The sequence below is a fragment of the Cyrtonyx montezumae genome, unplaced genomic scaffold (assembly GCF_038088225.1).
Source record: "Cyrtonyx montezumae isolate F1298 unplaced genomic scaffold, pur_monq_1.0 scaffold_8, whole genome shotgun sequence".
Lineage (NCBI taxonomy): Eukaryota > Metazoa > Chordata > Aves > Galliformes > Odontophoridae > Cyrtonyx > Cyrtonyx montezumae.
Genome location: NW_027072089.1, coordinates 69,044,525 through 69,059,290, shown reverse-complemented (window position 1 = coordinate 69,059,290; position 14,766 = coordinate 69,044,525). Strand labels below are relative to the sequence as shown.

Genomic DNA, 14,766 nt, shown 5'->3' with positions numbered 1-14,766 from the left:
TCTGAATCTCAGATTGTGCTACCAACAGATATCTGGAACAACTGGGCTGCTCTTTCCACAGAGGCCCAATAGCACATTTCTACTGTTCAGCAGCAGAAATTCAAGGAAGAATGATATGGAAAAAGGCAGGGTTTTTTGTTTTGTTTTTTTTTCAAATGTTAACACAGGTCAACCATAACTTATTCTTGAGTTAAATTATCAAGATTGCACTATACAGTATAAAATTAAGGCCTTCTATCTACCTAAATTTACTTTCCTGTTTCTTGCTTTTTTCTTCAGGGTATGAAGAAATGTTAGACCTAACTAGGCCATGGCCTATTAACAGCTTTTATTTCTTATTTTAGTACATTATCACTGTAATAAAAACATGTGAGCAGCACAGTAGACACACAAGGCAAAACACTGCCTTATTCCTTTCAAGCATCAGTCCTCTCAGTGACCACACAGTACTAAAAATCACAAGTTTTCTACTCAAGATACCCATTACCCTCCTTTTCTTCTGCCTAAGCTTGTACTTCTCACAGTCATTTTTAAAACAAATGAACAAACAAAAACCCTACCTTTTGGCCTAGAAATTAGTATTTCCTTCAGAGAAACAATGCACTTTTTGTCCAATGGCCTGCAAAAATTCAGGAAGCCTTGAATCTATTATTGTGTCTGTGTATGTTAGTAGACTATTTAGCTCTGTTCTAGCAATCCCATAAGATCTTAATGACAAGAGACAGAGGCTCTAGCTGCAGGTAGGTAGTGTGGTGATTTCCAGTTTTTCTATAAGCCAACTGATCCTCACTCAGAATTCCATTGCTTTTCTCTTTACTTTCCTAGATATCACACTCATCTTTCATCATCTGACATCACTAGGTCAAGTACTGCTGCCTTCTCAAAGGTCAATTCTCACATCAGCGCCAGTCATAATATATTCTGGCAGAATCAAGATGAAGATACCAGTGCTTATTCTAGTTCTAGTTCTATTTCAACTACTGAATGCTCAACAATCTGTACCAAAGGCCTGCTCAATGGTTAGAAATTGATCAGTTAATTCCCAGTGTAAGCAACGGTTTTGCTAATTTCTCTGTCTTGTTCTCTACAGTATCAACTGTATAAAAGAAACCTGAACTTTGTCTTGGACTCTGGCATAATTCTTCAAACATGCTCCAAAAGGACTGAACGTTTAGATGAGAAACATATGACACAAATGATATTTAGGTTGGAAAAGACCTTCGGTAATATTAAAGTCAACCATCAACCATGACCTAGAGTCCCATCACTGAACTGTCCCTTAGTGCCAAATCCACACATCTCTTCCAATTCAAGTGATTCTATAGCCTCTAGGGATGGAGAATCCAACTCTTCTCTGGGCAGCCTATTCAAACAGAATTATTTCATACTTGTTTTTAATGTGGATAATAATATTGCTCTTACGTTAAACGTTCAAAAGCTAAGAGAACCAATTTCCAACACAAGGACCTTGAAGCCAACAAATACTGAAGTTATATTTATGACTAACATCACCAGATACTTCTCAACCTTGGTATCCATCTTCACTATGGAGATACAGCTTCATATCACTGATAACAATCTTCCTAGTCCCTTTGCAATAAAGGAGCTATTAAATTTAGCTTACTATGAAGGTGTAGTTTTACACATATACACATATGTACACACATATATATACTCACACAGACAATTTTTGTTTCACCATACAGGAACGCAGCTTTTACATAGCAACGTAACTCTATTCTGTCCAAAAGGAAGGCATCCCTTCATCTGCATTGGTTCCTTCTTCAGAGGTTACATGACAGTTCAGTTCAGACAGTTTCCTATTAAAACAGCAATTTTGCTGCTTGTATATGGAAAACAAACAAAAACCCACAAGTGTAGTAACTTAGGTCACTTATCAGTATGTATATACACTTAAGCCCTTCAGCATCATCTACTCTTCCAGAGAGGGTTTTGCATACAAAGCTTATTCTATCGTGCTGTGGAAAATCAAATGCAGTTTGTGTCTTTTAGGTCTAATTATATGCAAGTTTATGAAAGCATAATTCAGCATTTGGCTCCTTTTTTCTTGACATTTGACAGTTTAGATCTTTCTTAGTTTTTACAAGCATGGCAGAATCTAATGCTCAAGGAAGACAAATCAGACTGAGATTTTTTTTTTTCAATAAGCTAGCAAACTCTGCAGTTTAGTGTATTTGAGTTGTTATTAAAAAAAAAAAAAAAAGTCACCTCCTAGTGAAGTGCTAATATCCATCATTTGCTTTCCTGTAATCAACATCTCTGTTTAATAAACCAGCTTACAAATCCACTCTGCTTAATATCATATAGTCAATGAATGCATTCATTTCAATTCCTAAAATAACTCTGATGTAATATGATAATACAGTGTATTCTGCTAGAATCAGTGTCATCTACTGTCATCCACTAAGGCATACAATGAAAACTTTACATAAACTCTGAACAATGTCGTAATTGAACTAAGACCAGGCTTCACAGAAGCCGTCACTAAAAGCACTCAAAAACTAGGCTATTTAGAACAAAGGCTGCCTGTGCAATCTTTATTAGTCAATGTAGCACACATGCTTTAATACTCAAAGTATGCAACACTTTTCCATATGATCTCCTACTTATCTCTGTACACATCATGGACCTCCTATGGACATGAATGCTGTTGCCAACAGATTGAGCTCATTATCTGCCAGACCTCTGCCTTAATTATTGAGCTAAAGAGTCAAAAGAAGTGATCATATGCAACAATTAATACAGTAAAAGACACTCCAAAAAAAGATGGCTTTCCTTTGTCAAATTTATCCTGCAGTTTGGTAAATCTTATTAAAACAGGAGAACTAAAACCAGTCAGTTCTGTCCCCACCTCTGAAGGTCTGTACCTAGAACACAAGCCAAAACGCAAAGTATTAGTGAAGGAAGTAAGTGGGAGTGAAATTCCTATGCCAAGTACTGGAAAACAATGCATGAGTAAACAAATCCTAAGGATACTATGCTGCTTGCTTGTGAACACAAAAAATCACAGATATTCTTCTCTGTTATATCTACACAAAAGCTACATCATATGCATATAAAAAATCTGAGCTCAAGCTGCCCAGACAACTAAAAAGCTGTCCATTAAGCAGCCTGCCTTAATATTGAGGTACATTCATCCTTAACCTTCCCATAATCAAACGTAAGACTCTACAACTTCCTTTTCTCTTCCTAATACCACCTACAATGATATCGAGCAGTATCTTCTTGTTCTTTGATTTCCTTCTTGTTGCTTCAGTGGACGCGAACTGCAAGTAAGCCCTGGCTCAGATTCCAAGTCATAAATTTGCCTACAAGCAGAAACATTGCTCATTAAGTTTGCAGCTTAGCTAACCAACTCGTCTTTCAAACAAGTTTTTACAACTTTAATTTCAGAACAGTGGGTTAGCACAATGAGAACAGCAACATGGACATATCCATTTCAAAACCACGTTACAAAAATGAGACTTTAATAATAGTAGTTGTAAGACTTTGCTATATCACAATGTATTTCATAAATACAAAGTTTAAATTGACATACTGTAAGCTCTACTGTAACTAGTTGGGTCATTTTTCTACAAACTGTTTACTTCTTTAACAGATAAAATTGCTGCTTGGAACAGATACTGTTTTAGTTAGAAAATTCATCCAAAACAACCCTGAGAAAACACTCTTAAGCTCTTCCGGAACACCAAACAAAACAAAAACAAAAACAAACAAGATTGCAACTATTAATATATTGTCAAGTAAACATTTTTCCCAAGGCACCATCTTAAGAAAAGGGAAGATACTAAATAGAATTAACCAAGGAGTGGAGACAGTTGCTGCTTGAAGTTATGCATCATAATGCTATCATTTTTATCCATAAATTCCCATCGCTTTTACTGTATTAGTAACTACTCTAATCATACCACTTCTGTTCCCAGTGAAGTACAAGTACCCCCAAAAATGTAGCATTTCTCCAGAGAGAAAGACAGTTTATCTTTACTTTGACAGCACTACTGTGATCAGCTAAGGAAAGTAATCCAGATGGTTCTTTGCATACTAAGGTCTTTTACAATATCCTTTTCCACTACAGAAATTTTGAACACCCTAAACTAGTCTATTTTTCCTTAACCACAAAGGATAGCTTCCAAACTGAGGTTTGTGGCAGGACGGAAATCAACTCTTTGACAATAATTTCTTAAATGCACAGGTTAGTACCATCCTTTTTTATTATTTTTATTTATTGTTTTTATTGTCAGAGTCAGAAGCAAATTTACTACTTTTGTAGAAGTTGGTGCAAAAACATTACTCTCTTTTTTAACCTCACAGATACTCTTCTATTTAACTTAAACCTTTTGTCCAGTGAAGTCCAGAGATATCATCTCCAGTGCAGAGCTCATTAAAAAAGTGCTTAATGCACTTTTCCAGAAAGTTAGGTGAGCTATAATCAAGAGGTGATCAAATTCTCAGCACTGTCTTTCATTTAAGCCACTTAAAAACCATCTCAAAAGGCTTGATACAAGTCTTTACCTGAGGCTGTCAACTATATTGCTTAGCATAAGAAAAAAAAAAACAACAGGAAAGGGTTACACTACTCAGTTATGCAAGTCACAAAGGTACAAATTTAGATTTATATTTAGTTCTTCAATTCCCATCCAGAGTTCAGCTCAGTAAACTGATCTATTTTTATCTTTTGACTCTTTTGGACGTTTCCTTCCTTCATCTATGTAAATGCGTCACAGCTTCTCAAATGTTTCCCTTTGGCTAGAGAAGGATGCATATGATTCCAAGCTTAAAAAAAAAAAGTTAACACACACACTGAGTGGTTATTGTTATCTGAGTTGTACCTTTATTCTGAGTTAAGGAGAGACAAATTAGAGTGCAATCCCTGCAAACCTTGCAGCATCCAACAAAATATACTGTTCTTTCTGCACCAACAGGTAACAGCATGTAATGGCTATCTTCACCACTACACAAGCTGTATGTTATATATTTTTATCTCTTTCTTATAAGCAGGCTTAACTTAGCTCTGCTGACTCAGTAATGCAACAGACAAGCAGTAGAATTTTCCCATAATGGAAACAGAAATGAAGTTCAGGTTTGCAACTTTTTGCTCAGCTACTGAGACAAAAATAAAAAAAAAATTGGTGCCCAGAGAGGCTGAGGAGTCTCCTTGTCCAGAAACATTTAAAACTTGCCTAGATGCTTCCCTCTGTAACCTACCTTAGGGCATCTTGCTTAAGCAGGGGGGTTGGACTAGATGATCTCCAAAGGCCTCTTCCAATCCCCACAATTCTGTCTTACTAAAATTTTATTTTTCAAAAACAAAAATGGATATTCTAAGGGTTTTTTTTTTGTTTGGTTGTTTTTTGTTTGTTTTTAGCAGAGAAATCATACTCTATTTTATTTCTGTATTGGTAACAGCAGGAGGTTTCATAAACGTAGGGGTTGATATCATCTTAACTTTGACCTTCACTGCACTATAAACTATCAGCTTTCACATAGAATAGGATCTTCCAGTCAACACACATTTTGATTCATCCTGCTGTACTGGCAGCTTTCTACATTCTTTCCTGTTTTCAACTGTTTTCATTTCTCTAATTCCAGAATAATTACAAAAGGCCACGACATTTTAAACCTTAGCCTAAATTTTTAGGGAGTGTGGAGCATTCTTACATTCTCAGAAAATGGTACCATCATTGTCTTCAACACATTCAGAAGTTGGTAGCATAAAAAGCATTCAGCAAGCAAAGACCTTATTATTTTAACTTGAAAATAGTACTCAGTAGCATAGAACAAAGTCTACAGAATGACTACAGCACCGCTCACTGTATAATTTAAGAGGTTAACTAAGTAATGTTTAGTGTTTAAACAGTCCATTAATTCTAACTCAACTCCTGTGATGTTCCTGATGTCTTTTCCTATCAGTCTTGATGCATCTTTCCTTTATTGTTTTGGCCAAATTCTAAGACGTCGCTTTATTTCATCCAAACGTTTAACATCTGTTTTGGCTTTGGAAACAAACAGTATCTAAGACTACAACGTTAAATAGTTTTATTTTTTCAGTAGATCACTAGAAGAACAATTCTTGATGTTTGATGGCCCCAAAGTAATTTAATGGCCCCAAAGTAATTTACCAGTTATATGACAATCACAAAGCTCAGGGAAAATCTTTGACTGAATCTCTTGACAAAGTATTGCATAGGGCTGCAGGTTTTACTGGTGCACAGAAGTGTGGGAATTTCTTATTAAAAGAAAAGAAAAGAAGAAGTAAAGGTCTTAATTTTAATTTGGTCTTTTAAACAGGAAGTGAGGTATGAACTACACAGAAGGTATTTAACAGGTTCTTAAGAGCCACAGTGGATATAGTGTACTTCCCTGATCATTTTCAGCACTCATGAAATCTCACTACAATCCCAGACCCTCAGCTTCTAATTGCTAAACAGTTATGTATGAATCCAACTATAAAATACATAGTTGGTTGTTCAGATAGTCCACAGACACTTCAATATTAACTATTATTGCTTACATACATACAAGGACAGCAAAGAAGCAAGAGTAACGAAGCTCTGGATGTTTTCATGGCAGAACAGAACAAGCGGACCATTAGTCATAACAGCACTGTTAGGCACTTACTGCCCAGAATACCTCCCAGAACTTTATGTTAAAAGACTCATCATACAAACTCAGTTTTTAAGCCACAAAGAACACTGTTTGCCTGCATACACACAGTCATACACCTATCCCCATGAAAGCTGGGAGAACAAACCTTCCTAAATGCGAACTTCATATTCTGGCCATTGCATAAACTGGTAAACACTAACCGGATTCCTACACAGAATTCTAGGTATTATCTGTGTGCTCTGTCAAAATACTTCCACAGAAACCATGCCAGAAAAAGCAATCCACTTGCATATTTTGAGTGCTGGAAACCTACAGCTTGCTTTCTATCGCTTTTATCTTCCTTTCTGAGCATCTTTGGTCTTGAAACATGCTAGGCTTTTCCAGGAATTTTCTTACCTCCCTGCAAAGGACCCTTTTTCTCATTTAGGAAAACAAAACAAAACAAAACAACAAGCACCACAAAGCAGTAATGCTGATTTCAGTTCTTCAGTAGGATCCAGGTTACAAAAATCACATTTGAAGTAACAGCAGGATGCACAAGTCAGCATTGCTCACTAAGAAAACCTGTTTGATATTTGCAGGGCCTTTTTAAAAAAAACAACCAGGAGTACTGTCACTTATGCGTGGCATTAGTAATGACATAAGTTGATGAAACAAATTTGACTAAATGCTTTGAGAAGACTCCATTCAACAACCACGGAAACCAGTCCTATTTTTTAAACAAATGCCCAAAGACAATTAAGTGATCTCCTCCTCCTCTGTGCAACCACAAGCAGCTGGGATCCTCTGCTCCAGCTTGAGATGAAGGAGAAGAGCCAACAGAATGAGCTTTGTATCCTTACAGTTGAGTCTACAGGCTTGCCACACAGGCTTTTCGGTGAAACCTTGTGGATACAACTCTTTAATGACCCTCTTCTTTGTGTAACAATATACCAGTCTATTCTAGAGACTCAAACTGACACTCATCTACTGTAGTGTCTACTGCTAAAAGCACTTGAGTTGTTCCTTGTCATTTCAATTCCACCTCCTCACTACTGGGTAAGTGATTTGTTTTCTCAAAACAGCAGTATCCTTCCTGAAGGAACATGACTCAGTTTTGCAGATCGTGCCTATTACTTCACCAGTAATCTACTTTTTTATTTCACTGCACCAAGAAAAAAAAAAAAAAGTGAAGTTCCTTCTCCAAATCAAACATATTTCTTTATGAGAAGCAATTAGATGTGATCATTTTAATGAATAGTCTAAAATAGCTTACTGTGACCTTCATTTTTATTTTGACCAGTAGCCTTTTGTTAAATAATTAATATTACACTTGTTTCTCACAACATCAGGAAGGAAAATAAGTTTGCTTTGATCTCATTAAAATCATCGCTCACTTTCAAAAGAATATCACCTCATCCCCCCCCAATGCATTTCCAAGGTTTCTTTCCTATTTTAACACTTCTGCTGACCACACAGCCATTTCTCAGTGATCTCATCTCCTTCCTCAAGCTGCAGAGCTAAACCAGTGCAGTTTCATCCTGACTGAACAATCTGCATCTAAATTGGCCTATCTGTTGACATTAGAATTCTTTTCTTAATTGAAAAATAGTAAGACAATAGTAATATTTTCTTTTTTATTATTTATTTTAATATTTTATCTTTGCATTAGGGTACAGAAATTTTTTCTATCCTAATTTAGATTTTATTTACTTACATGATCATTTTACATTGAAAAACTTTTGGAAGCCATTTGAAACTTCAGTTGGAAGTTTCACAGTTTCTGTAGAACATTTAGCTGGGGAGAAGGCACTTCTTTAATAAAAGTTTACCAGCCTCCTTGTATACACAGTGATCGACCTCTGCAATTAGAGAAAGTCTTAGCTGCACCAAAAGTATTTCAGTCAGCTTCTTTCTAAGCACACTTCAGTGCTTTATGACTGCTCAAATGCACACCTCTCAAGAATGGGCCTGGCTTTTCTCTAGTTCTCATTTACCTTCCACTTCAAATATGTATTTAGTTCATCAGCTGCCAGCTATCACAGATGTTACAAGTAATTCCATTCCCACTTAGAAACGTTCATGACTTCTGTCTTTTTCACACACCACCTACTAACCCTCAGTATCCCAAGAAGTCTGACCATTCCACACCAAAGTTGCACAGCAGCTGTTGCATTTCACACAGAAATGCTCTGTCCTCCTTTCCAAGAAATGTCAACCCCAAACCACCATTCCCAGGCTAATGTCTCCATTGTACTGTTTCTGTAGTTATTTAGTCCTGCATGCCACGTATCAGCAACTATCAAATCGTGACATTTCTATTTCTCTTTCTCAAAAGAGCCCTCCAAACATCTTATTAAAATGTTTGTTGCTGGAATTGGACTCAAAACTTCACAAGAGGGACCACTTATTTTTCAGCTTGGATCATTCAGGACTAATGGCAGGATCACTGCTTTGCTTTAACCTTCTCAATGGCCAACAAAACTTAGAGGACAAAATAACAGATTCTTGAAAAGCAACAGCAGACTGCTTCAGAGCTTACACTGTCTGCATTCCTCACCACTTCATAAAACCCCTATACGTATTACCAGCACCTGAAAGCCATAAGGCCATGAATGAGTACTTGCAAAGGACAGCATGGAGATATGGTGTAGGGTACCACCAGAACTGCTTGCCAACTCTTGGCTTACAGTTTCGCTATTATTTTTATTAGATGTTTGTTGTTACTCTGTAGCTAGTGCAGGTGCCATGCCAAGTAACCCACACAACCGGAGTTTTGACTACACACATGGTAAGTTAGCTACTATGTATCAGCACATGGGTGAACCTTAGGCACTACCTCAACTTCATACATTCTATGTTCTGCTCTATGGATTTAAGCTTGTTTTTTTTTCCATCTGATGCCTAGCATAAGAACCATTTTGCCCATGATCTAAAAGGTAGCATACTTTTGATTAGTAGCATTCACAAAGAAGCTTGTTGCCTTTCAATAGCACACATACTTCATCACAAAATCTCTTTTCTCTCTGTCTTCCTAGAAGACTTTCTCTGCTTTGGCAGCATTTTTAATAGGATCTACTACAGATAGTCAACTTTCCCAGCCGCTGCCACAAGCAGGGTAAAGCAAACAAGACAAGAGTGTATAAAACAAGGTGACAAGGAACAAACAAAACAGTTCCTGTCTTCAATTTGAAATCCTACATTTCTGAGTTTGAGTTTTATCTTCACATTACCATTCAAACACTTTGTGAAAATTAAGCAAGCCACAACACATACTATTTAGGAGGAAAAAAATATCAATTATATACTTTTAATTAAAAAAAGATAAAAAAAAATACTTCCTATATTGTTTCACCTGATCAAGCAACTATCTGCCTAGACTGCAATAGGAAGACTTGGTTGAACTCAAATCTTAAGCAGATTAAAAGTCTCCCAGGTCACTAGTACTCACAGAAGTCTTCAGCTACATGTCCATAATCACCCTAGATTTCTGCACCCCATTTTCCTAAAATATTCACAGAAGCGTTTTAGTGTCTACATATACCTCAACACTAAGTTCAAAAGTGAAGCTTGCATTAAAAAGCACATGAAGGAAATGTGAAGTGTACAAAGTTAGAGCAAGTGTTTTTCTAAACAACGGTGGCAGCTACCTTCATATTTGACTTCCCTTCAGGGAGAGGTGGCACACAGACACACAGGGATGCTATCCCAGACCCACTCCTCTTTTTCATACTGCCCCTCCTCATAAAGGACTGCTGCCACCAGTGGAGATTCATTTCTACACTTTGTGTTTTCTCTGATCAGGTTTTGAATTATGATTGACAGTTATATTTGGATGTTATCTGGCAAAGTTTGAGTAATCATTCATTCATCCTCCTGCTAAGACTTCCAGAGCATCTTATTTTTCCTTTGTTTTTCAGACTTTTCTGTCTTTGCCCAAAGCTCCCCGACCCTTACTCAAAATCTAAATTTTGCTGCTTCTGGAAACATGGTAAGTGTTGTAATAAATGGTGGTAACAATCAGAACCTTCTCAATTGCTTCAAAAACTGCACCATCCATTCATACATGACTGAAGATACCACATGGGTTGCTGATGGCACTCGATTTATTGTACAGGAAATAATTACATCCACTTTCTTTGCAAAACAGCAATGAGTTATCAGTCAGTTACTTGCTTGTGTTTCCACTGAGACTTAGCACAGTTGCTTATAAGCGTATTTACTATATCACCTAGCCAAGAATTGACTGAGATATTAATAAGCCGCCTTCTCTGCATCCTTTCGTATTCAGATCTCTCTCCACCATTCCACAAAGACAAACTTAACAGTAAATGTACAATCAATATCTCATTTACCCAGCCAAGACAGTGGGAAAAATAGTTTCATTCTTTACACTTAAAGGCAGAATTCATTAACATCAACTAGTAGAAACAGTTTGGAGCATGATGTTATAATAGTGTGATTAACAGGCAGCCCTAATTCGTGCATTCCAAAGGTGCCGGTTGACCGGAGCATCACCTTCCCAAAGCATTAAGGACTTGAAGCTGTAAAAAAGCAAAGATTTATAAACAGCAATGAAGAAGAACCCAAACCTTCTGTATGCTCACTGCCTTGTAAGCCATGCCTTTATGATAGCCTTTTAATTCCATTTTGTACATGTATTTTCTGAAAGCATGCTCATGCTTTAGCTGTTTTCAGCTCTTCAGAACACATGTGATTTTAAGTTGAACACTAGAATACATTTTGAAAGGTTTTATCTTTAGACTTCGATGCAGAATAGATCTTGTACACCTAACACATGAATCAATAACCCACTACAGACCCTTAGTCTCCACTACCCATTTTACATAGAATTATAAAAAAATTACTGTAAGAGATCTTATTAATCTAGTCACACCACGACATTTTTTAATAAGACCAAAACATATGCTTGTTTATACACCTTCAGCTCAAAACTACCTTGTCAGTTTGCTCTGTTTATCTCTAATCTCTAACTCGCCCATAGGACAGAAAGGCACTTCCTAAAGTGTTTTCCCAGTCAAGACATAATTACTTCATTTGGCACCAAATCTGTTTCTTAGCAGTTTTACTCTCAATCCTGCTACAAAGAAGGTGACAGACCTAACAAGGTGTTCTTGTCTTTTCAGCATCAATTAGTAAGATTTAGATAATAGTTAACAGAAAGCAAGCTGCCTCTAGCTTTTCCAACTCCAATATATTTAACTTAAATTTAAAATTCAAGACATTGTTTTAATACTACTGCCTCATTCAGCTTCTTTCTTCAGCAATCTTCCTTTGTGTTTCAATTGCAACCAACTTCTACAGCTTAGAGTGAGTTTGCATTTACAGAACCAAAGCAAAAACTGGAAATGTGTACATCCCAAGTGAAGACAGACACTGTTCAATATCCTAATTAAACATCTTTCACATACTGAAACTTCATTCCTTAAGCTCCTTTACTTCTACTTCACGCTTAGACTTAGCAAAAGGAAAGGAAGAAAGCCAGCCATCCCCCTGCATTACAACTGAGCAGCGTACTAACCTGAGGTTACAACTGATGGTTCAGGCACTGTGGAGTTTTCTCCCTCCCTCCCATCCTGGAGAACACTAACATCTTTACTCTTTTTCTCTTTTAAGTAACTGCTACAGTTTTGCTGACATTCTCTTACAAGTGACAGGAAAAAGGAAGCATTTGTCATTGTAAGTACTGTCAAGAGAAAAATATTTTGTATGCTCCCACCTACAGCAAACTAAGCCTTATGCTTGTTCATTGATTGCCGCGACCATTGTGTTGCACTGAAATAAAAAATTGTACCTCCTGCCCAAACAAAAGGGAGCACCCAGATCTCAAAACGGGCCCTTTTCCTGCGGAAGACGGGGGATCACAGAGGGATGCAGAGTTTAACAAGCTCTTCCCAATCCCAAACACCCACAGAAACACCAGAACATTTTCCAGTGTATGCCATAGCCCAGCTCAACCAGATCAGCTCCATGTGTCCATAAAAAAACAAGAATCCCAGTTGTTAAATATGCTTTAAGAGTTCCTCAGTAAGCATCTGACAGATCTTTTTCTACCGCTTTAAGAGTTTCTGTTGCTGCGAGATCAAGCTCGGCACAACTTCCCTACGATCAGAAACTATCAGCATCAGAAGCCATCCCCGCACCGCTGCCGAGCTCATCAAGTCTGTGTCATCCCCCTGCCCACACACAGACGCCTATTAATACAGCCGGCAGGGTCGCCCAGAACTGCAGGATTACTACACAGTCACGTAGCCATCCGTAACCATACACACGTCTACTATGGGAACCCATCATTTGGCTTTCAACATCGTTTCTCCCAGAACGACAAAGATCAGTCCTCCCCCCGCGACCGAAGCGCCGAGGCCAACAACGAGCTCTGTGCACACTCGATGCTGCCACGCCAAACGGGGCCTGGGGGAAGCGCAGAGCCTTCCGAGGGGGCTCAAGCCCTCTGCTCCGACCGCCTCTGCCCGAACCCAGAGCGGGGATCCCTGCTGCGATCGCACCTCCTCCTTCAAAGCGAGCCCGCTGATTGCGCATCCCACTTCCGTCACGGACTTCCCTTAAAAACCACACGAACGCGGCTTTTATTTTCTCGTTACTATTACAGCCGTCATCTTTTATTCTCGCACGCCGAGGCGGCGATTCCCCCCCACTCCCCCTCCCTCCATCTCCCGGCGGTGAGTCTGCATTTTCCCCGCACGCCGTTCCTTTTTAGGCAGCCGAAGGCAGCGAGCTCCCGGCCCGGCCCGGCCCTCCCGCCCCGCCCGGGGGGTGCCCGGAGCCGCCATTACCGGGCACGCCGTGCGGGCAGCCCCCTCCTCCTTCCCTCCTCCCTCTCTCAGGACGGCTGCGTGCCGTGCCGAGCACCGGGCGAGGCGGCGGCCTCCATGTTTGATGCCGGCGGTCTATCAGCGGCGGGAGGGCCTCCCCACGGCTCGGGCAGGGAGCCCCGGAGCGCCTCGTTTCCCCCCCCCCTCCCGCCGCCTTTTAAAGCCGCGTCGCCTCCCCCGAGCCCGCAGCCCTGCGGCACGCCGCCGCTTCGGCCTCCGCGCACCAGCACCGAGCCGCACCTGTCACCGGCGGCACCGCCTCGGGGCAGCACGCGGCTGCCACCTGGGCACCTGACAAAGCCGCTTCCCTCCCTCCCTCGCCGCCGCCCCGCTCGCTCACCGGATCGGAAGAACGCCGCGATGTCCGCCGAGTCCTTGGCCGCCTCGTCGGCCCCTTCCCCCGCGCCGCTGCCGGCCGTGCCGGCGGTGGAGGCGGCGGTGGCGGCGCCGCTCATGGCTGCGGCGTGCGGCGGAGCTTCCTCCGGCTCAGAGCCGCCGCCGCCACCCGCGCCGCCCCGCTGCCCTGCGAGGCCGCCGCCGCCTTCACCTCGGCGCGGGCGCGGCTCTCAGGGCGGCAGCCGGAGCGGAGAGGGCGAGCGACGCGCGGCGGGGGCGGCTGCCGCCGGCCGCACGGACATGAAGGTATGCGCGGAATGGCAGCGCCGGGAGCGCCCACCCCCCGCAGCCACCTAGGAGGCGGCGTGTGCATGCAGCGAGCCGGGGCGCAGACAATTGCGGGAGGAGGAGGAGGACGGCGTGGGGAGGGCCAGCAGTCAGCGCAGCGCGGAGTCGGGGGGAGGAGAAAAGGATGCTCCCAGCCTCTTTTTTTTCCCCCCTCCTCGCAGCGGCTGCGCTAGCCGCGGCGGTGCCGGTGGTGGCAGCAGCTGCCGTCCTCCATCTTGCCTGGGAGGGGAACCGGGAGAGGAAGCGCGACCCCGCCCGAGGAACAAGGGCGGCGAGCGCTGGGGGGGGAGGAAGGCTCGGGAATCTCCGGCTGCGTCCGGCGCTGCTCGGGAGGGGGCGGCACCACGGTTGTGCTCCCGCCGACACCGCTCCCTATTGGCTGCGGCCGAGCGGGGGGCGCGGGTGCGTCCCGGCGGACGGCGAGAGCCAGGCGGGGTCTGGGGGTTGCATTATGTCACTCTTTTATTTTTAACCGCTTCCAGCTTCCCCCTCCCCACACAGCGCCTCTGCTGTAGAACTAGCAGATGTGTCCTGGCGCAGCCGTGGTTCTCGCGTTGAACTGCCAGAATGAAGTTATCTAAAGGAGAGGTTGGAGGAAGAGTGCTGAAGAGAGCTGCTGAGC

The 14,766-nt window shown here is 41.4% G+C and overlaps 1 protein-coding gene across 2 annotated transcripts in view; it reads right to left on the bottom strand.

Annotated features, from left to right (window-relative positions):
* The window catches only part of TRIO (trio Rho guanine nucleotide exchange factor), a 230,644-nt gene extending 216,277 nt beyond the window's left edge, over positions 1-14,367 (bottom strand). Inside the window, exon 1 of one of the 2 annotated variants that reach the window (XM_065752445.1) lies at positions 13,801-14,367. In XM_065752445.1, coding sequence (XP_065608517.1) covers positions 13,801-13,915 — 115 coding nt within the window. In that variant the 5' untranslated portion in view covers positions 13,916-14,367. Of the gene's footprint in view, positions 1-12,350; positions 12,975-13,800 lie in introns of those variants that run through there. The other variant, XM_065752448.1, reaches the window with a different exon arrangement.
* Positions 14,368-14,766: the final 399 nt, after the last annotated feature.